The sequence below is a fragment of the Cavia porcellus genome, unplaced genomic scaffold (assembly GCF_034190915.1).
Source record: "Cavia porcellus strain 051 isolate PalLab524CR breed Dunkin Hartley unplaced genomic scaffold, mCavPor4.1 scaffold_2, whole genome shotgun sequence".
NCBI classification, from domain to species: Eukaryota; Metazoa; Chordata; class Mammalia; order Rodentia; family Caviidae; genus Cavia; species Cavia porcellus.
The window spans coordinates 70,342,118-70,363,249 of record NW_026947485.1 but is presented as its reverse complement, the minus strand read 5'-3'; the positions used below and the strand labels follow the sequence as shown (position 1 = coordinate 70,363,249).

The 21,132-nt window shown below is 41.3% G+C and overlaps 1 protein-coding gene across 5 annotated transcripts in view; it reads left to right on the top strand.

Annotated features, from left to right (window-relative positions):
• The window catches only part of Frmd3 (FERM domain containing 3), a 259,089-nt gene extending 240,209 nt beyond the window's left edge, over positions 1 to 18,880 (top strand). For 3 of the 5 annotated variants that reach the window (XM_063243500.1, XM_013158447.3, XM_063243514.1), the window contains one exon: positions 13,870 to 17,568. In XM_063243500.1, coding sequence (XP_063099570.1) covers positions 13,870 to 14,465 — 596 coding nt within the window. In that variant the 3' untranslated portion in view covers positions 14,466 to 17,568. Of the gene's footprint in view, positions 1 to 497; positions 790 to 13,869; positions 17,569 to 18,665 lie in introns of those variants that run through there. The other 2 variants (XM_013158449.2, XM_063243520.1) reach the window with 2 other exon arrangements.
• The last annotated feature ends 2,252 nt before the right edge of the window (positions 18,881 to 21,132 follow it).

Below are 21,132 nucleotides of genomic sequence, written 5' to 3'. Positions count from 1 at the left end.
CTGTAACAGAGCTTGTGCTGAAAAAAACGCTTATGGAGTAATTTGCTGCTGCACATTGATTGAGCCGAGCCCGCTTTGTATGTTAACCTCTTTACTCCTCATAGCTGCTCTCAGAGCCACCACTGTCTTCCAAGACACATTTTACAGTTATTAAAATTAATTGTAATATATGTTTCTTTTAATTTTTTTTTTTTTTTTACTTTTTAAAAACTTGGCTTGGCATATTCTTATTGGGCATTTCTCTAGAATGTAATGAAGGCTCATAAATATTTTTTAAAGAAATTACAGTAGGTCACTTTGTGATGTTATGTACTTGTCATCTTTAATCAAGGATATTTGATTCATGGGACACAGAGATATTTAGGGGTCTTCTCACCCGGATGCTTTAGAGAAGGCTGAGGTTTCATTGTTCGTTGGTAGAGCAAGTGCAGAGTTTAAAATAGCTTCCCCCCCCCCCCCGCCCTGTGCCTATCCCTCAGGAGTTATTTCTGCTGGCTACTTTAGGAGGCTGACATCTGAGTCATTGTCAGTGTGCCCTGCCTTGGTCCTTTGCAACAGAATGGACAGTTAGTGAAAGCGAGAGGTCAGAGCTACTATGGCTGATGGCGGCTGCCTGCAGCCCTGAGGGCAGAGAAGCCCTGGGGGAGAACAGAGGGTCCAGGATGGCAAAATGCTTGGTCAAGATCCAGACTCGACGAAGCCTCCACCTGCACATGGTGAACCACTGTGGCAGTAATGTATTTGTCCGGCTGCTGAGACACGGTTCCAAGGTCACGGCTCGAAACACTGGTATGTGCCAAGACCTGGGCTGTCACCTGCGGCTGACTGCTGGCAGCTTAGAGAAGCTGAGGGTGAATGAATGATGCACTGCCAGAGTTCTTGCGAAGGGTTAGCAGTGCAGGAAGAGGCTGAGGTTGGCAGGGAGGAGGGTTAGTGGGTGTGTGTACAGGGGAGATGTGCACAGGGGAGATGTGTCCCCGCTCAAGGAAAAGGCTCCGCAGTATCACAAAGACAGATTATGTTCCCCATTCAGAGCAATTTGGGAGGGAGCAGTTATGGTCTGCTTGGTAACAAGAGCAGATGTTGAGCTGGTGGACTGGAAGATCCAGACTTACTCTCCGTCCTCATTGTTTAGAGGTTTCAGATCTAAGATCTGCTTGTGTGTATTCCGAGAAGTCAAAGGAGAACGTTAGTAAAATATTAGCTAAAGAACAGGGATCAAACTGATGGCCTGCCAGTTTCTTTTTCCCTGTAAATGTCATGTTTTTGTTTTTTATGATGCTTGGGACAGATGGGAATTGAAATGGAAATCTCAAGTCAGATCCTATGTCAGTAGAGAAGCTGTGGTTCTATGTGTATGTGTGGCTTTTGCCAGTTGATGAAAACAAATTCTGAGAAATATCTAGAATTGGCTGTACCTTGTGTATATGTGTGGAACAGACTGATAAGTGAATTAAAGTGAAATTCATTGTATAGTGGTACCTTGGTTCAGGAACACTGTTTGTGAATAGTTTCATTTGCAAACAGAAGCATTTAGCAGAGTTTAATTTTTGTTTGTGAACTCTGCATCAGGCAATGAAACACTTTTTAAATAACTTTAACTTTGTGACACAGGCACTTTTTATCTGTACAAACAGCTTTTCCATATGTAGACTAGTTAAGTTTGTATAGCATAAGATTTATTTTAATGGCATTTTTCCTTAAGCAAAGGTTATAAAGGTATTTTTCATGGTTGCTTTTTTATAATTGATACATTCGTTTGAACTGTGTGAAAGTACTGATAATCATCTTACTTTTTACCTATAAGAATGGCAAGGTAATGTGATATCTCGCTTTTTTTTTGTTTGTTTGTTTTTTTTTTTGGCCTGGGGATTGAACCCAGGGCCTTCATACTGAGGCGCATCCCCAGCTGTTTATGTTGTTTTATTTTGAGGCAACATCACACGAAGTTACCCAGACTAGGCTTGTACTTGGAATCCTTCTACGTCTGTCTCCTAGAGTGCTGGGATTATAGGCACGCACTACCTCACCCACTTTCTAACATTTATTTTAGCTTAATTTTAAAAGTTGTTTGGAATTGTCATGATTATGTACTACTGTGGTTATATGATATAAGGACGTCCTTTATCTCCTAAATGCTTACCAATTTTAACAAAATTATTTTTTCATAAACAAATTTCCATTATATCCAAGACTATTTTTTAAATTGTGTGCTTTAATATTTTTGCTCTGTACTAACTCTGTAGTATAATTTTTATATTATTCAGATGGTGAAAGTTGACCCCCACATTGATTTTTTAATAATGTTTATTTTTAGAGCTATTTTTAGGTTTATACATAATTAAGAGAATTGTTCTGAGATGTCCCTATGCCCCCTGCCCCCATACGCATCCCCATGGAGTACATTGGTGGCTGCAAACCCACAGCATGTCGTAGTGCCCTCTGCCTGGGCATGCGCCAGGCTCCCTGCTGTGTACCACGTTCTGTAGATCCGGACAGATGCACCTACCATATCGAGCCATGCAGCATTGTTTCACTGTGCTGCAAATCTCCTCTGCTGCTCCTGTTCATCCTTCCCTCCGCTGTCCCCGTAGTTTTGCCTTTCTCAGAGCTTCCTGTGGTCAAAGTCCCACTGTGTGGACTCCATTCAGACCGCCTACTTTCACTAAGTCCTGTGCATCTGAGATCTCTTAGAGGGCTTTTCTCGGAATTTCCTTTAGTACTAAATAATATTCCATTGTCTGAAGGTACTCTGCTCTTTTCCAAATTTTTTTTATTATTTGTGTATACTTTCTCCATTTATGCTTTTAAAATTGAACTGATATTTGTACTGAAGTTTTACTGAATTTCAAATTAATGAAAGAAGAGTTAAATTTTCAAGCTATGAAGGCATCCTCTTCAGGAACATCAGTGTGTCTTCATTTGTTGAGATTTTCTTTTACGTTACTCAGTAACGCTGTAACACTGTCCTTGTGAAAATTTTGCATATTTCTTATCTTGGATATTCCTGGATATTTTATGACTGTTTTCATTGGTGCATTTAGCTGGTGGAAAGAGTTCCCATTATCACATCTTTACATTGTTTTTGCTGGCATGAAATGAATCACTGCATTGAAATGCTGATTTTGCCTTTGAACACCTAACAGAACTTCCAATAATTCTCCTGGTTTATCTTATTCTCTTTTCTATACAGATAATACCATCTTCTGGAACTAGACATTTGTACTTCCTTTCCTCATATTTATGCTTCTGATCTCTTGACTTTATCATGTGGGGTTATCTAGAGCCGCCGGAATAATAATTGATGTGCAGAGAGGTTTTTGTCATGTCCCTGACTGGTGGGGATTTTTGTCATGTTTTTCTGTTTTTTGCCCTCACATACAGTGATTTCCACAGTTCTCTAGCAGATGTGTCAATTCTGCTTTGCAAGAGATAAAGGTTCAATGGAAACCATAGCATGGTACCGTGGTTGATTGCAATGACAAAGAGACCCACAGCATGGATGGCAGCTGCATCACATAGGAAGCCATGAGCAGCGAGACATGGGGAATTCTCTTTAATGTGGTGTAAATAAGAAGTGATTTGTTATCCAGGAGAACAAGGCCAGAGGCAGATGGGGCTCCAGGTTTGCCAGCCAGTTTCATTTTATCTCTCTACACTGCTCTTCCCAGTTGGCCAAGCTTGTCCTCAGAGCAGTGGCATCATAGGATGGCTGCCACATCCTCTCGAGTTACAGCAGTGACAAGAGATAAACAGACAGTGCCTGGCCAGGATGTTCTTAGAAGCACAAGCCCCCCATCCGTGTCTCTCTGGGTGTGTGTGTGTGTGTGTGTGTGTGTGTGTGTATGTGTGTCTCTCCTGTTTCTCCATGTCAATTTGTGTTTTGAAGACTGATACTCATATGCTCATTTCTAAAGCAAATGTTACCAAGAAACTGGAATTACTATAACTAGCTTCCTGATTATTTGGGGAGAAATGCACCATAATCAGTCGACCGTGGAAGCTCCCAGATGTGCCACATCTACCTCAAACAAGGGTATGAGTAAGAGCCATTGGTGCAGACAGACATCTCAGGATGAAGCAGTAACTGGGCTGGGCATGGAAGCATGGGCCCCATGACCCTCTGAGTGCTTCTACATTGATGGCTGTGTGGTTGAGGAGAGCTTTTCTGTGTTGAGTTAGAGCTTAGTTTACTGTTTAGGTTGAAAGATAGGAGAAGTGTTTAAGGAAGAGGATTCATAGAATTAACAAACCTTTAAAAATGATTGTTCTGAAAACAGTTCGCAGGAAACCAGACTGAAGCCAAAGGAACAAAAGGGGTTAGGATGTCATTGCTGTCATCTGGTTAAGATGGAAGGATGGAAGGGCAGGGACAGCTTTGAATGTAGTAAAGCGGTGCCGTTGGGAAAAGTTGGTGGCAGTTAGGTGTGAGAGGTGATAAGGAGAAGACTTGGTCAGCACTTGGAATGCTGGTTTGGAAGGCCAGAGTAGAAGGCAGCGTGGCTTAGGAAGTGACAGGGGAGGGAAGAAGTTGAGTGGGAGAGACTACGTTTGGTCTCAGAAATATCAAGATTGATGTTTCTGTGTAGAGATGTGTGTAAACCTAGAGTTCATGAGACAGTTTTCAATTGAGATGGACCAGAGATTCGGTAACGTGTTTCCCAATCTAAGCTGTATTCTTAAGTTCTCTGGGCAAATGCATTCGGGAAATGTTGAGTTAAATTACATAAAACCAGTTTCTTCTCATCAGAGTCTTTCAAATATTTTAATGTAATAATAGCAGTATTATTGGGCATTTACCATGTGCCAAGGACTTTATATACATTAACTCATGGGTTCCTCTGCACACAGTATCACATGTAGTGTGTCTTGAAATCTCCTCAGTTTTGCAGATGTAGAAACTGAAATAGAACAACTAAATAACTGGCCTGTGACAAATGGTCCAAGGTAGGGATTCAAATCCAGAAAGCTGATCTCAGACCTTAAACTCTGAGTAGATGGTAATGTTTGAAAGGATGATAGAGAATGTAGTTTCCCAAACTTCTCGACCCATGGAATATTCTTCATGAGAAAAAACTGATAACATCTTAAGGTACAATAGAAACCTGTGGAGCCAGCAGGAACCTGCAGGATGCAGGAGCATTGTGGAGCTGTACATAGATCAAGACTTCAAAAGAGAGGGAGTAGAGTGAGAAGAGCAAGAATTGAGGCCACCACAAAAAGAGATAAGGAAACTGTAAGGACAGAAATAGCAAATAGTCTCTGGATGAGATCCAAGACAGTTAGGAGGTTAGGTGACGAGTAGGAAGACAGAAACATATGCACACACGCACACCCACCACTTTCAGCAGTATGCTGGGCACTGGAGACATTGATGAGCTCGCAGGAACAACTGGTTTGGAAGTGCAAGGGTAAAGAATCATCCATATGAGTTATGGATACTGAAGTTACCCAAGATAAAGTCATGAAAGTCAGCAAGAGTAGGAGCAGAGCCAGGTGGCTGGCAGATGATGGCCACAAGAAGAGAGATGATTCTTTAAGGATGCAACCCCCAGGGGTGAGGAAGGGAGCAGGAAGAGTGCCAGGCCTTGCTGCCAGCCCGGGGTGTTAGGAGATGACACAGACACAGGGAAGAAATGCTCTAGGTTTCAGTTGGGCTGGAGAAATGAGAGGACATTAAGATTCTGTCTGTGTCTCTGTCTCTCTGTCTCTCTTGGTCTCTTTTCTGTCTGTCTGTCTGTCTGTCTGTCTGTCTGTCTGTCTTTGTCTAAGTTTCCACTCAGGTATACTTTCCTAAGTCACACGAATGACTTTTCACAGGTTTTAAATAGCACAAACAGGTAGAATTCTAGAGACATTGAGAGGCATCAGGGATATTCTTGTGTTAGATATTCTGCAGTGTCCATGCTGAAAATGAAAATTGGAAAAGAATGTCATTCTCAGCCCTTTTTCCTTAAGCCCATGGGACATGCATTTCATTTAAAGGATTGAACTTTATCCCCAATAGAGGGGAGACAAAGAAGTCATGTGTGAGGTTAATGATACACCATCTTAGACAATTTTGGAAGTCTGCATGCTGCTTAGTATGGATAAAAAACATTTTCACTGAGAGTGCATGCTCAATGTCACCCATTTTAAAGTTTATTTTGTTACTCACCTAAGCTCTTAATCCACACAACAGCAGTATTTTTTAAATTGTTTTGTTTTATTTTTGCTATGTTGGGAATATAACTGTAGGAAAGCTGACATCTAATTAAATGACACTAAACTTGATTAGAAAAGCCTTTTGAGAATGTGAAGTGCCTTTTAATAATACTGCCGGGACCACAGGCACATGATGGGACTGCCCCAGACAGATGAGGTCTCATGGTCACCCTACATCTAGGCTGTGGCTGTGCAGATGAAATTGGGAGGAAGACAGAGGAGGTTTTTCCTCTGACGTGAAAAAGCAAAGAACTTTCTGGTCTCTCAGATCCCCTTCTCTTCAGGAAATAGGGTGATTTGAAAAAAAAACCTCAAGGCTTTGGTGTCAGGTAGGGTCCATTGCTTCCTAACTTTCTAGTCTCTAACAAGCTGATTTTTTGTTTTGTTTTTTTGTACTGGGAGTTGAACTTAGGGCCTCATGCTTGCCAGGCATGTGCCATACCATTGATCTGTATCCCCAGCCTAACAAGCTAATTTCTTTAAGCTTTAATTTCTCTTGTGACTTTGTATTCTGTACTTTAAAATATGTAACCCAATAAAAATTCTTTAAAATGTTAGTGCCCCTATCTACAATTTTAGTGAAACAGTTTGACATAGTCTTAAGGTGGAGCCACAGAAAGCTAGGACTGGATGCAGATCCGTTTTGCAGTAGAAAGTCCCAGATGATAGGCCCAGAGCGATGTATGTAAGATTACTCAGGTAGTTACGGGCTTAACTGCATAATGGAGTCCAGGTGTCTGCTCTTTGTATCCATCGTATTTACCAGAGGTAGGGGGATGGTATGTTCTGCTTTTTTCTCTCACTTTTCCTTTATTTTCTCTTCTTTACCCTCAGTTCAAGAATATGGCACATCTCCCAGAACCGCTGTTGCTTACTGTTTAAGATAAATACATTGATCAGAGTAAACTCTGAGCTAAAGCTCACCTTGAGAAGTATGGTCCTTGTCACTACGCAGCACACCTGTGACCTCTGAAGACAACTGGCAGTTTCCTGTGAGACCTGTCTAGGGTTAGCTGCCCTATCTAATCCCAGCATCTCCCTCTGAGAACAACTGCTCTGTGATAGTCTCTCCACCATCCTAACATGCAACTCACAGAACATAGTGTACCCACATGTAACTAAGTCAAAATAATCTCTAATTATAAGATAAGGAAAACTTAGGAGAAAATAATTTATAAGAATTCCCAAAGATTTTTGAAATGCATCGCTTACCAAGAGGCAGAATGAAGCAGTGAGGTTCTTGGAAACAGGGATAACCAAGCATTGAGGGAATCACCCACGTGCACACTGGCCACCTAGACACCTGTGGTGGTGATGTGTGATATTCTGAACTTCAAAGGCTCTTAGCAACAGTCTTCCTTAAATTTACTCAGTGGCTGCATTTCTGCAAATTGTGAAATACATTAAAATTGTACCTCAAATGCTATAGATTTAAATTAAGTCAAAGAAAGGTTTCTAGATTCAGATAATTTAAAGCAGGGTTTTCATCTATATGGATAGTATCTGATATTGGGTGTCTGAAAGCTGTGTGGGATATAAAATAATTCTTCATCTTGAGGGGCCATTCTAAATACTGTAGTGTGTCTGGCATTCCTGACCGCCCCGTGTTCAATGGCAGTAGTCCCTCCAGTCATCATGGTGCCTAAGCACCCTGTCCTACCCTGGGGAGATTCTGCCTTCCCTGTAGAGCTGCTCTAGAGTAGCAGGGACATTCTGTAGCCGAGTGTTGCCCAGGATCCTGAGGGGACCTCGGAGGGAGCCAGGGTGGTGGTATCCCATGATATCACCTGCCATAGCCTCTCTGCTGGACAAGGGCCTCATGTTCACAGTGAGGACCGGGTGACCATTCAGATGGCAGGACATACAGCCAAAAAATGAGCCTTCAAAATGAGCCAGTTTGGTTTTGGCAGCAGATTTCAAAGCAGAAAGACGTGGCCAAGTGGGTTGACTGTTACCCTAACAAACTCAAACTGCGAATTGTTTGTGTAAGAGGCGAGCATAGTTCAGTGCACATTGCAGATGATTTGTTTTTTTCAGGTGTCTCTGTCTTGTCCCCACAGTGCTTTCTCACATTGTTTCTGTCCCTCCACATGTCTGATCCTTCCATAACGGGTGAAGCAGTTAGGGGTCGCAAGTATGCTCATTTTAGGGTGTTCTGCTAACACTGACATTACGAGGTCATTGTGCTTGAGAAAGTAGATGGGGGCCATGACACACTGTTCATCTGTGTGTCTTGTACACACACAGGGTGCTGGAAGCTTTGGCCATAGAATTTGTGTGGCCAAGTGTATGGAATTCACTCAGAATGAACCCAGAGGCTGGACTCTAAATCTGCATGAGGTTGTGTCCATCCTCTTTTCACCTGCTAACTTTGCCATCACAGGGAGTCTCTGTGATGCTCTGAGAGCAGCCTCCCTGGCAGCCAGATCCATCAGCAGCTGACTGTAGGCTGTGTGGTGGTACATGATAGATCTGTAGGCTGTGCCATGGTTTGGGATCAGCATGAATGGTGCTGATGGGATGAGTGGTGCACAGACTTCTTGCCTGTAGCCAGCATGCACTCTGCTTATTCGTCATCAATAACTGTCAGCATCTATCTTGATTTTTTCTATTTCTTTCTTTTTTTGGGGGGGGAGAGGGGTGCTGGGGATTGAACCCAGGGCCTTGTGCATGCAAGGCAAGAGCCACGTGCCTGCTCCCTATTTTTGCTATTTCACTTCATAAAGTATTTCTTCAAATTACATAATAACAATGGTATAAAATATATAATTATACTAAAATGTAATAATAATAAACACTTGTTTCCTATATATTGGAAACTTTGTAGCTATTTTCTAATTTTAATTGGTCTGCATAGCTATTTAAATGGGAAAATAAATTCCTGAGTAATTGTTATTCTAAAACATAAAAGAACTCAGTCTTTCTAATTGAGCTTGTGAATATATTTAGCTCATCACATATAAGTCAGGCATATATAAATAAATTAATAGCAAAATTAATGAAGCAGTGTTGATTATATTATTAATGTGATAGTTTTAGACTCTTTGGACATTCTTGTCAAAATTCACCAGACCAGTACATAGAAAACTTTTAAAAGCTATCATATTAGGAAAATTAAGAAAATCTGTTTAGGGGCCAGGGATTTAGCTCAGTGGCATAAGCACCTGCCTGGCAAGTGCAAGGTCATGAGTTTGATCTCCAGTACCACAAAAAAAAAAAAAAAAGAAAAGAAAAGAAAAGAAAAGAAAACCTGTTTAACCAACTACAATAAAATTCACCTTGTATGTAATGGATTTATGAGAAAACTAATGTACATGCTGATAAAGTGACATTGTTTGATAATAGATCAAATATTGCCTGTTGTTTTGTGTTGAGATAGTAACATCTGATTTCTGGTTTGTTTTCATCTATAGATGGCACTTACATGCCATCATTTCATTTACCTAAGCTCAGCCTACGTGGTATTACTTACTCCTGTTCTGTAGTTCAGCAAATTGAACCCCAAGAATGGTAAGTAACCTTTAGCTACTTAATAACTTAAGTCTTGTGAGTAAATGATAGAGCTGGGATTTAAACCAGGGTTGTCCAACTTTAACCTGGTCCCCTTCCGCTGTGCCCAGTTGGAGCCTAGAGATGAGGGAAAAGTGATATGAATCTCAAGCACCCAACACTTGGTGTTAAAAGAAAACAAAGGAAGAAAGCATTTATTTATTTCCCTACCTGTCTCCACAGAATGTGACCATTTCTGTCATCAAGGTTGGTGACCTTGGGCTGGGGATTCAGTGGCACAGCACCTGTCTGGCAAATGCAAGGTCATGAGTTCAATCCCCGGTACCAAAAACAAACAAATAAATAAATGAACAAAAAGATCAGTGACCCTGAATACCTTAGTGGCATGAAATCCAGCTGATTTTTATTGATGGTAACATGGACTGCGTGCAGCCTGAATGCCTGACAAGACCTACAAGTACATTTTGTGTGGATTACTCAGATATGTTTAAAATTTAAATTTTAAAGCTTTTGTGGACACCATGGTGGCCGATTCTGTCCCATCACCATGATTCCCTGTTATCCCACGCCAGTCCTGGGTCAGTCACTGGCATTGTCCCTCCTGAAGGTATTGGCTTCTCTCTGTTTGAGTGCTCTGTTTGCCTCCTTATGTCCTGGACTTCTCAGAAGAAGAATAACTCCAGGCAGGGACTGAAATTTCATGTTGCATGACATGGAAAGCCCTCACCAGAGGGGGACTTCTGATTAAAGACCACAGAGAGGCAGGAGCTTGAACACAGGTGAGAGCTAAGGGCTCCCAGCAGAGGGAGCAGGGGGAGGAAGAGGAAGAAGAGGAGGAGGAGGAGGAGGAGGAGGAAGAGGTGGAAGAGGAGGGGGAGGAGGTTAAACCCCTACAGTGCACTGAGCCAGTGAGTGGCGCTGTCTCCCTCCTGCTGCCAAGCCATAGCAGCCCACACCTGTCAAGGCCTGAGGTAGGCAGGTGTGTCAGAGGCCTTTGCTGGAATCTAGACAAGAACATGGCAGTCTGGGTCAGGGAGACAACAGTAGAAATGGTGAGAAGCAATCTGATTTTGGACCCATTTTGTAGGTGAAGACTCAGGCTGCTGACAAATTGGACTTGGGCCATAGATTTGGGCTGAGCAACTGGAAGCTCAGGGTTGCTGTCAACAAATCTTGCAGCCTGCAAACCTGAGGTCCCCTTACCCAGTGTTACAGAGAAGATGGATGTGGCGACAGAAGCTGAAGGAGGAGGGGGTTGTTTATTAGACATTTGAGGAGGAAGCACCATAAACATATACCCACACCCACACACCTCCACCACACACACAGTGGGGTGTGGAAGTGGTCTCCCAGCAGCAGCGCTGTGGCACCCTTACCTGAGGGCGAGTGGAGCGTGTTGAGTCCTGCAGAGAGGCAGTACCTGCGGGATGGGTGTCTCGCCCTCGGGAAAGCCAGAGCTCATTTCCTATTCCAAGCACCGTGCTTCTTTCCTCCATTCAGGTTTCATAGATTGTTACGTGGTAGTGGGTGACTGGTGGCTTACATTGATGATTTATATTGAAGTTTAGTTCCCCTAACACAAAATAAGCCATTTTGCCATGACGGTTCAGTGACATTTAGGGGAGTATGCAACAAACATTCCAGAATGTTGTCATCACTACTAAGGGAAATGCTGCCCCTATAAAGTATGTACTGCACATTTCTCTCTTCCCCCAGCCCCACCCATCCACCCAATCGGATGCCTTTTCTGTAGATTTGCCTGTACCATGTATTTCATATAAATGGAGCCACACACTATGTGAACTTTGGGTCTGGCTTTCACTTAGTGCATGGTCTGGAGGTTCTGTGTTGGGGCATGACTCATACTCCATTGTATTCTGTGGCTCACTAATAATGCCTTATTATGTGGATGGACCAAATTCTGTTTATCCATTCATCCACTGATTGGTATCTCTGTTGTTTCCACCTTTTGACTAATGAAATAGTGCACCTGTGAACATTTGAATATAAGTACAGTGGTCCCTCAGTCCACAAGCCTGATTCTTTCCACGATTTTAGTTGCAACTGAATTCTGACTAGACTTGTGGAAAGAATTAAATTCACGAGCCAAGGTACTACTGTATTTGTTTAAGTAACTGTTTTTAATTTGTTTCCAGGAGTGGAATTTCAGGGTTGAATAATAATTCTCACTGCTCCTCAAAGGATGACTATCCCGAATAAAGAGCTCAAAAAGATAATAATTCCCTGACCTTGTGAGAAACATTAAACTTTTTTCACTATTTTACAAAGCTACTAGCAATATACAGGATTTCCATCTCATCATCAACATTTGTTATTTTTAGTTTTTTAAAATATTGTAGTCCTGATATGCATGAAGTGGTGTCTCATTCTGATTCTGAATTGCATTTCCCTAAAGTTTTATGCTGTTGAGCATCTTCTTGTGTACTTGTCAGCTGTTTGTATATGGTGTATACCTTTTTTTTTTTTTTTTTTTTTTGGTCTTTCTGAGACAGGGTTTCACTATGTAGCTCAGGCTGTCCTCAACTTCACAACAATCCTCCTGCCTCAGCCTTCTAAGTGCTGGGATTACAGGCATGTACCATCACTCTCACTCTGATTCTGATTTGCATTTCCCTAAAGTTTTATGCTGTTGAGCATCTTCTTGTGTACTTGTCAGCTGTTTGTATATGGTGTATACCTTTTTTTTTTTTTTTTTTTTTTTTGGTCTTTCTGAGACAGGGTTCACTATGTAGCTCAGGCTGTCCTCAACTTCACAACAATCCTCCTGCCTCAGCCTTCTAAGTGCTGGGATTACAGGCAAGTACCATCACTCCCTGGCGTGGTGTATACTTTCATGATATTTTTCACTTAGGCTTCTTCTGATTAGAGTACACTAGGAAATACATGTTGAGTTTTGAAAGGTAAAAGTGATTCACTCAGGTTCACCTGGAAGAGAGAAGTGACAGTATGTGTTTCAGCTCTTACTTACCTGCTGTCTGCTCATTTGGTGTCATACTGTAGATTTGTTCCAGAGGACACTGCTCCAATACTTCCTTTACTTTCTATGAAGAAGCCGAGACTCAACATTAGGGGAGGAGGCCTAATCCAGTAGCTGGATTTCCCATCTATAAAAGAAGATTCTGAGAAAAACTTCTCCCCCAGAAAGCTTTGAGGTTGCTTTGAGTAAGCAATTTGCCCTTTAGATATCTACCTCTGGTAAATGAACTTGAATGACAAGGAAAAGTTTTATTGGTAAACACATCTTGGAGCATTTTTATAATCACAAATCAAAGAGTTTACCAGTAGACAATTAATTTATTGTATTAATTAAATAAAACATGCATCATCTCTTATAAATACCAATAAAAGTATATATCAACACACAGAGCGTTTTGGTTAAACTAGTAAATGAAATGAGTAAAGTGTATCTTGTACACACAATATGGCTGGGACTAGAGGCGGACCATCCTTTACCCATGATGACTGGGATGGAAGTCTTTCAGAATGCAGAGGTTTTCAGTTTTTAAAACATTTGAAAATGTCCCTAATCAGAAAATCTGAAATATACAATGCTCTGAAATCCAAAATGTTTTGAGCACTTTTGGATTTCAGAACATTTCAGTTAGGGCTAGGGATGTTCAACTTGTGTGTGATACTAGAAACCACAAAAATTATACCTAGAATGAAGACTAGAAGGCAACATACCAGAATGACAATTTGATTATCCCCAAATGGCTGATTCTGTAGATAGCTACAGTATGGTAGCATATGGTAAAACGTAGCATAGTTTTATAAGACTATACTGACTGATCGTGTTGGCTTCCAAAAGATGCCACTCACAACCTAATAGTGAATTATTGTCATTTTATTCTTGCAAACATGATCAAAGTTGGAGATTTGCAGACCAGAATCACATATTTCAGTTTTTTACGCATCACCAACCATTTAAGAAGTGTTGGTTATTTGGGTTCAGCAGAGTTACTTCAGCACCTGTGGTACAAGGTCTGTTACTAACAGGACTTTGCTTTCAGTCATGATTCCAGGGAACAATTTCATGGATTTCTCAAATTCCACACATTGTTTTGTTTCTATCTATGGATTTTTGTGGGAAAAAAATCTGAAGTTTAAAATTATGAAACACATGTCTTTTTACAGGTGCCCCGTTGCCTAAAGAGGACAGGTCTGCTCCCTTGATCTCCAGCTCCCCAGTAAAGGAAGCCCGGGTGTATGAAGATCCCCCAAGTGAAGAAGGAGATAAAATCAAAGAGGAGCCCTTAACCATCTCTGAACTAGCATACAACCCAAGTGCCAGCTTGCTCCCCACTCCCGTTGATGATGATGAAATTGATATGCTATTTGACTGTTCATCTAGGCTTGAGTTGGAAAGAGAAGACACAGATTCATTTGAGGAACTGGACGCAGATGAAAATGCCTTTTTGATTGCCGAGGAAGAGGAGCTGAAAGAGGCTCGCCGAGCTTTGTCCTGGAGCTATGACATTCTGACCGGCCACTTTCGGGTGAATCCACTGGTCAAGAGTTTTTCCAGGCTTCTTGTGGTGGGCCTGGGACTGCTGCTCTTTGTATTTCCCCTGCTCCTCCTCCTTTTGGAGTCAGGTATTGATCTCTCCTTCTTATGTGAAATCCGCCAGACACCAGAGTTTGAGCAGTTTCACTATGAATACTACTGTCCCCTCAAGGAGTGGGTGGCTGGGAAGGTCAGCCTCATGCTCTACATGCTGGGGTGCTCCTGAGGGTAATGCCTTGCACGCTAAGGGCTATATTCAATACTAGTGAGTTCTCTTTTCAGTAGAGGCCTGGTTCTGAACGGTCATGGGGTCATCAACAGGTGATCCTTTCTCATGACTAATTACTCCTGTTCTTAAGTTAACTTTCCATAATTCAACATATTTAAATTAAGTTTAAATCAATTATAGACATTTTAGTTATAGGCCAAAAAGATGGCCCTTAAACAAAAACATGTTTACTTTTTAATGTACGATAGACACCTTTATCTGTTCTATCATAATCCATAATGATATATTGGACAGATTCAGTTTTCCTGCTTTTAGTAGTTGGCACCACTACAAGCTGTAAGATTCAGAATCAGAATTTTAAGAAAAACCCAAAGGAAAGTTTTTGAATATAATCCTTAGTGAACACAATGTCTTCTAACCAATGCCTATACAACTAAATTTATGCTGGGCTTTTCTTTTTGTTTTTTAAAAATATTTTTATGTGTTCAAACTATTTTGGTAAATTTTTAGCAAAAAAAAAAGAAAAAAAACACAAACAAAAAACAAGCCTCTCAAAATAATTTACATATACAGATTGCAAGACTAATGCATAAAGGCATATCAGGAATTTTTTAATGTTTTGGCAGTGGTTTGTTTTTTAAACTATTTTTGGCTGAACAATCTCATAATTTGTTATTACCTGCATATTTAATATAGAAAAATGGGTAGAAAGACACTGTAGCAATCAAGCCCCCCAAAGAGATGATGCAGCTGGAGGATGTAGAACTGAGAGCCCTGAGTTGACTCAAGGAGGTCCATTTTTCAAAATTTTGGACAATTTTGGATTTGGTGTTTTCCTTTTGCATTTTGTCCACATAGTTGGGCCTGGGCAAGCAGATTGTTCTTAAAGGAAAGTGAAACTGTAAGGGAAAAAATGGTGAAAGATAATAGTAGTTAACTGCTTATTGTACAGTAGCGTGAGAATGGAAGCAGATGAGAGTCGGACAGATAGAAAGTGGCAAAAGACAGTTTTGGTGAGAGCAGTAGGCAAGTGTGGTAGATGGATGGGGCTTTTATGAAAGTGATAATGATGCAAGGCATACAGCAATGTAAAGAGTAAGTGCCCTTGCTGTTTGAGGTGACATGAATGCATTCAAGTGGATATGAATAAAGGTGAAGAAACTTTAAGGTAAATTTCCATTCCTTCATGCCATTCCTTGTGATTTTGTGGGAAAAAAAAAACTTCAAAAAGTGTGATATGTGTGTGTGTGTGAGAGAGAGAGAGACAGACAGAGACAGAGACAGAGAGAGACAGAGACAGAGACAGAGACAGAGAGAGAGAGAATAAATATCCTCTCATGCAAATGATCGTCCTTTGTGTATATTCTTATCCTTGCCTGGTTTGCTCAAAAGCATAATAGCTCATTCATAATCAGGGCTTTCACTGCAAAAGTGGAGAGAGCTCATCAGATGACCAATCAGTTCAACCTTGGTGAAGGAGACAACAGAAGGAGCAAATAAGCAGACAACACAGGACCCAAATCCTCTAGTACCTTACTTCCTACCATCAAATCCAGGAGAAGCCGGTCTGATGCCTCCCTGTGCAGAGCACGGAGCAGCAAGGGAGAGAGAGGAGCCTGGATTCCCAGCGTAGAACACAGGGTTGCTCCAGGAGTTGAGAACATGCCATTACCTTCACTTACAAAGAGATGTGGCCCACCTGTGATCTCTCCCTAACTCAATGACACTTTCACTCTATTAGTGTAATTTCCAAGTTGGGCGTTCCAGTCTTGGTCATTCAATGGAGCTCTGCATGATTCATTAAGCATTTAATTTTGCAGACAAGTTTCAAAAAGCAGTTCATGAGGCCTTCTGCTGAACACATTATAATATATACTTGCTACTGAGTTTGCATGGTTGTCTTCTGATGGACTTTCATACTGATAAAGAAATACAGTTTCTTTGGTTGTAACCCGCAACAGTAAGTTAATTTTTCCCCTTTTCTCACATGACATGATTTCTAATTCATCCTCTGTAATGAAAGGATGATCCAATGTAGTCTCCATAAATTAGTCTTCCTTCAAATTGTACATCATGTTTTTCTAACCAAAACAAACCATCAAGCCTTTACCTATTAAAATGATATTAAATAGTTTTTAACATTACGGAAGTAGTATATTTTCCATTGTAAAGTATTTGAACAACACAAGACAAATATCACATACAATCTAACTACACAGATTCATATTAAGAAGATACATATCCAGCTAGCATCTCTTTTCTCCTAGACTTTATTGTGAAGGAGAAATGCTTTCAGGTAAAGCAGTTAACAGGATAGGGTCTGCTGAATTTCAACAATAGCCATTAAAAGTAAAACTGGGAACATGGAAAGCCATTTAATTGGCATAGAATCACAGCCTTTGAGAAATGCTCATTTAAGTTTTGTTAGAAGGCTGCACTGGTTGCCTGAATCAAATGAGGAGAACATTACTTCTAAAGATGAGCAGTATACAACTTAGTAAGATACACAGTTCAAAGCAAGTGTGTGAGTATATGTATATTCCATATTATTGGTGTATGTGTGTTTATATATAAACCTGTACATATGTGTGCATTTGTATAGACACAACCAATATGCTTTTCATATGTAGGTGTGCTTATTTTGTCCCAGCTGAGGAAATTGTTCCTTTTCCTCTCAGATATCACAGTGAGTAAAATCACATCCTCAAAGATCTAAAATTTCCAGAAAATTACTGTGTGTATATTTGCAAACTTGTACACACATATGGCAAATACATATACACACACAGTCTTATCTTTAATGGTAATGCAAGTTGGGTTATGAAAATGATGTAGGTAAAGTATGTATTTCTATCTGTGCTTGGAGCATATTGTAAAATGTTATGTATTTGGAGTATATTTTGTGGTTTGTCTAATATTTATAAACATAACTGTGGGGAGAAATTCACAATGAGTTGAAATCCAGAGATATGGGGCCATGTTACTGTGAATGGAGCCTTATCTTTGTATAGTGAAGTTTGCATTTCTATGTCAACATCCAAATTGTTTTATATGTTAATATGGTAGCAGGAATCCCTAATAAAACTACTCTGGGGTAAAATATTTTGCCATCATTCAGTTTTATTTAAAGCACAGTGGCATAGTTAACTTATTGGAAATCACAGGAGCATGCCCTTTAGGGCCATGAAATGAGATTTCCATTAATGATGATAGTGTAAGAAGAATCACAGGTAATGGTGGAGATGAACCTTCTGCAAAAGTCATGCAGGCAGAAATGTTAGCACTGCAAATGGACTCAACTATAAAAGAAAGCTGGGTCTAATTCGTGGTAGTAAGACAACTGGGCTAATAGAAAAGCATGGAAAAAATAGAAGAATGAGATAAAGGGTTTAAGAGGACTAGAAATCAGAGCATCATCACTGCTGGTCAGAAGAGAGCCTCCTGTGCGGGGGGAGCAATCTGACCCTTGGCTCTGGGATACTTGCCTTTAGACCCCTTGTCCTGCCTTCACAGGCCCTGAGAGAATCTCACTCTCCCACTTCCCTGCTCCCCTCTACGCAGTGGAGGCTTGACAGGTTTTCTGCTGAGGTTCCGTATAAGGACCGCACCTCCACCCCTGAAGATTAAATTGATATGTTACTTTGAGTGACACAAACGGGAGCCTTCTTTCCAGAAGGAAGACCCTAGGGATCAAGCAGCATGGTGTTATGGTGGCCTCATAAACCTATAAGTTCTTACTCAGCAGTTCTCAGAGGGACAGGCTAGAAAAGGAATTCAGTGGTTAGTGTTTAGAAGGGAGGTGCGTTGTAGGCCTCAGTCCTGGATCTGGCAGCTTACCTAGTGCCTTTGTTTGGGTCAGCAGATGCTGATCAAAATGGCCCTTCTTCATTATGTAGTTCACTGAGCTTTTGCTCCAGTCTTGCCTCTTGAAGGAGATCTTTCCCTATATCCCAACATTTTCTGCTGAGTCACATAGAGGAAGGATCTCCACCAACATTCTCAATCTGGGGAGAGAGTATTGGAGGAAGGCTTCTATCTTTGAGGTAACTTCTGAGGTGGTTGTAGCTGATGGGGTTTGAATCTTTTGGGGCCATCTTTCTCTACTGGGTGGAGATAATGTGTTAAAGGTCCCTGCTTACCTGTGCTCCTGCTTCTTCTCTCTTTCTCTCTGTTTTGGACCTGCTTTGGGGCTTCCAGTCTCCATGCCGTAAAGACACTCAGCAGGACCTGCCCATGGTGGGCCCAGCCGGGATCATCTCTGTTCCAGCCTTGGTCTGTACTGGGTGGGTAAGTCCAGCGAACATACCCTTGGGCTCAGCGGTCATCACTTCGGAGAGGAAGAAAGAAGCTCACATAGGCCTCAGATCTCAGATGTGTTCTCTAATTTAGTAATAAAGCTGATTTTATCCCTCTTCTGGCCACTGTGTCTTAACTGCTGGGAAATGGGATGATGGTATTGGACAAGGTGGTGGCTACCATTGAGAATCATTAACCTCTGATGTTTCAAGCAAGAAAGGTGGGAAGAAGACTGTTCCTGGGCAGAAAGACTGTTCCTGTTCCTGAGGAGATGAAGACTGTTCTTCTCCTCAGGCATCAGGAGATGTCAGTCACTGGCATGACAGACTACCAGTGAAGGGGGCACTGTAAATTTATATTAGTAAAGAACAGAGAGTTGGTGGCACTATATACTCCTATTCTACGCCTTTACTTGATACGCTTATTGTCTCTTGGAAAGGGAGTCGAGGCCATTTTTCTGGTTACAAAGAAAAACTCTTAGGAAGATATAAAGGTGCACATCCTGCGGGCAGTAAGTGTTGAAATATGCTTGCACGTTTCATCAGATTCTCTAGCTTACCACTGTCACCTTCATTCTTCTCACTCACAGAATTATGGTTGTGATCATTAGCTTTCCAAAGAGACTACCTTCCAAGGGAGACGACATTAGCCCACAAATGTTAGTTTCTATTCTGTGCAGTAGCCTCATTCTCAAAAGTTAAAAGCACAGTTTTTGTGGTTGAAGGATCAATCTTTCATAATTTTCTTAGTGTGAATCAGGTACCTCCCTTCCTCAATCAGCCAAGTGTCCTCACACTCTTCAGCTTCTGGTTCTGCAAAGCAGCAAACCGGACCACTATCTGCAGTGATTTCCAGTGATTAAACATTCTGCTCCTTGCTCATAGGGTTACCTTACATAATTCATCCAAACCGAGATGTTTCTGAGAGCAATAAGGAGTGTTTTATTAATGAACACTCCCTGTGGCCCCGCTATAAGCACTAGCTAGAACTGTCTTAGGTATTCTACCTGTAAGACCATCTGATCAGAAAGATGCCTCTTTGAGTGATTCCTATAATGTTTCCCTATAACACTGACTTGGTGAAATCGGGAAGGATGGTTGCTCTGCAGTCATAACTCTCCTGGTGGAAGAGTCAAGTTAAAACTCACCGAAATGAGTTGTATCATGCATTATATGCAGGTGAATCTCTCGTTGTGTATTTAGTGCTATACACAGGATAATCTTCATTGCCACTAGCAATGCTTAATTTCTTGTTTAATTTGAAGTAGATGGACAGAGGACTGAAATTATTTCAAAGTTGCTTCTACCTCTATATTCCTCCAGAATTTGATATTTATGATCTGCACACACACACACACACACAAAATAATGATCACTTTGTAAGCAACTGATTCACATTCAAGTTGCTTTCCATAGAAAGCCAATTTGATCACTTTTAGTGAGAAGTGTCACATTCTAGATGCTTGTTTGCTATCCGATGCTCCGTGAGTGTTTTTTTTTTTCCAGGATACACGCTGTAATGTGCACTGAGCACATCAGTAAGCACCAGGAATCCCAGCTTGAAAGCTGCCTCTAGGAAAGCCTACCCCAACAGGCTAGATTTCCAGTATTCCCGCTTATCACTGACTATGAAAATCACGTCCTCTTCTGTCTGGAACAGAAGTGGACTACATTTCCCAGCCCCTCCATAGTAGCCAAGGACAGCCATAACCCCTGAGTCATGGCCAAGGAAATTTAAATGAAATACAGTCTGTATTGCTTCCAAATCTCAGGCTAGGTGTGAATTTCCTTTTGTTTCTAGATATCAACACACACAATGATCTTCAAGTTACCCATTGAGGATGTCAGAGCTTTTGGCCTTTGGATCCTTACCCTAAACCAGACCCAGTCTTAGGAAAATTCTAAGTCAGTTGCTACCAACATTCCTCCCCTCAGTTTTCACTTGACTGTCTCAAAAGAAAGGAGAATGCAGTGGAGGTGAGTGTAGGAACTGCTCTGCACTGCAGTCTTCCAGAAGACTCCACTGGAAGAGCATGGCATAGTGACCACGAGAAGGCTAAGGGGTTTGTCAGTGATGGATCCTGTTCAAGATCTGCTTTGGTATTAACATATCCTGTCACTCTCCTTTTGGGGGACTCAACTGGAACCCAATGCAAGAGAACCCAAAGTAGGGCACTCAGATGGGCATAATCACCTCTAGTTAAGAACCCCTGGGTTTCAGACTGGTTTCGAGAGCATGTTCTCTGTGCACTCTGCTCTCAGAATGCTTGGCTTACTGCTCTGCCTTCGTAGTCTTGATGATTTCATAACTGTGATTTCTAAGTGAAGTTTTTAGAATAATAAAATATATGCAGATCAATTGGGCAGCA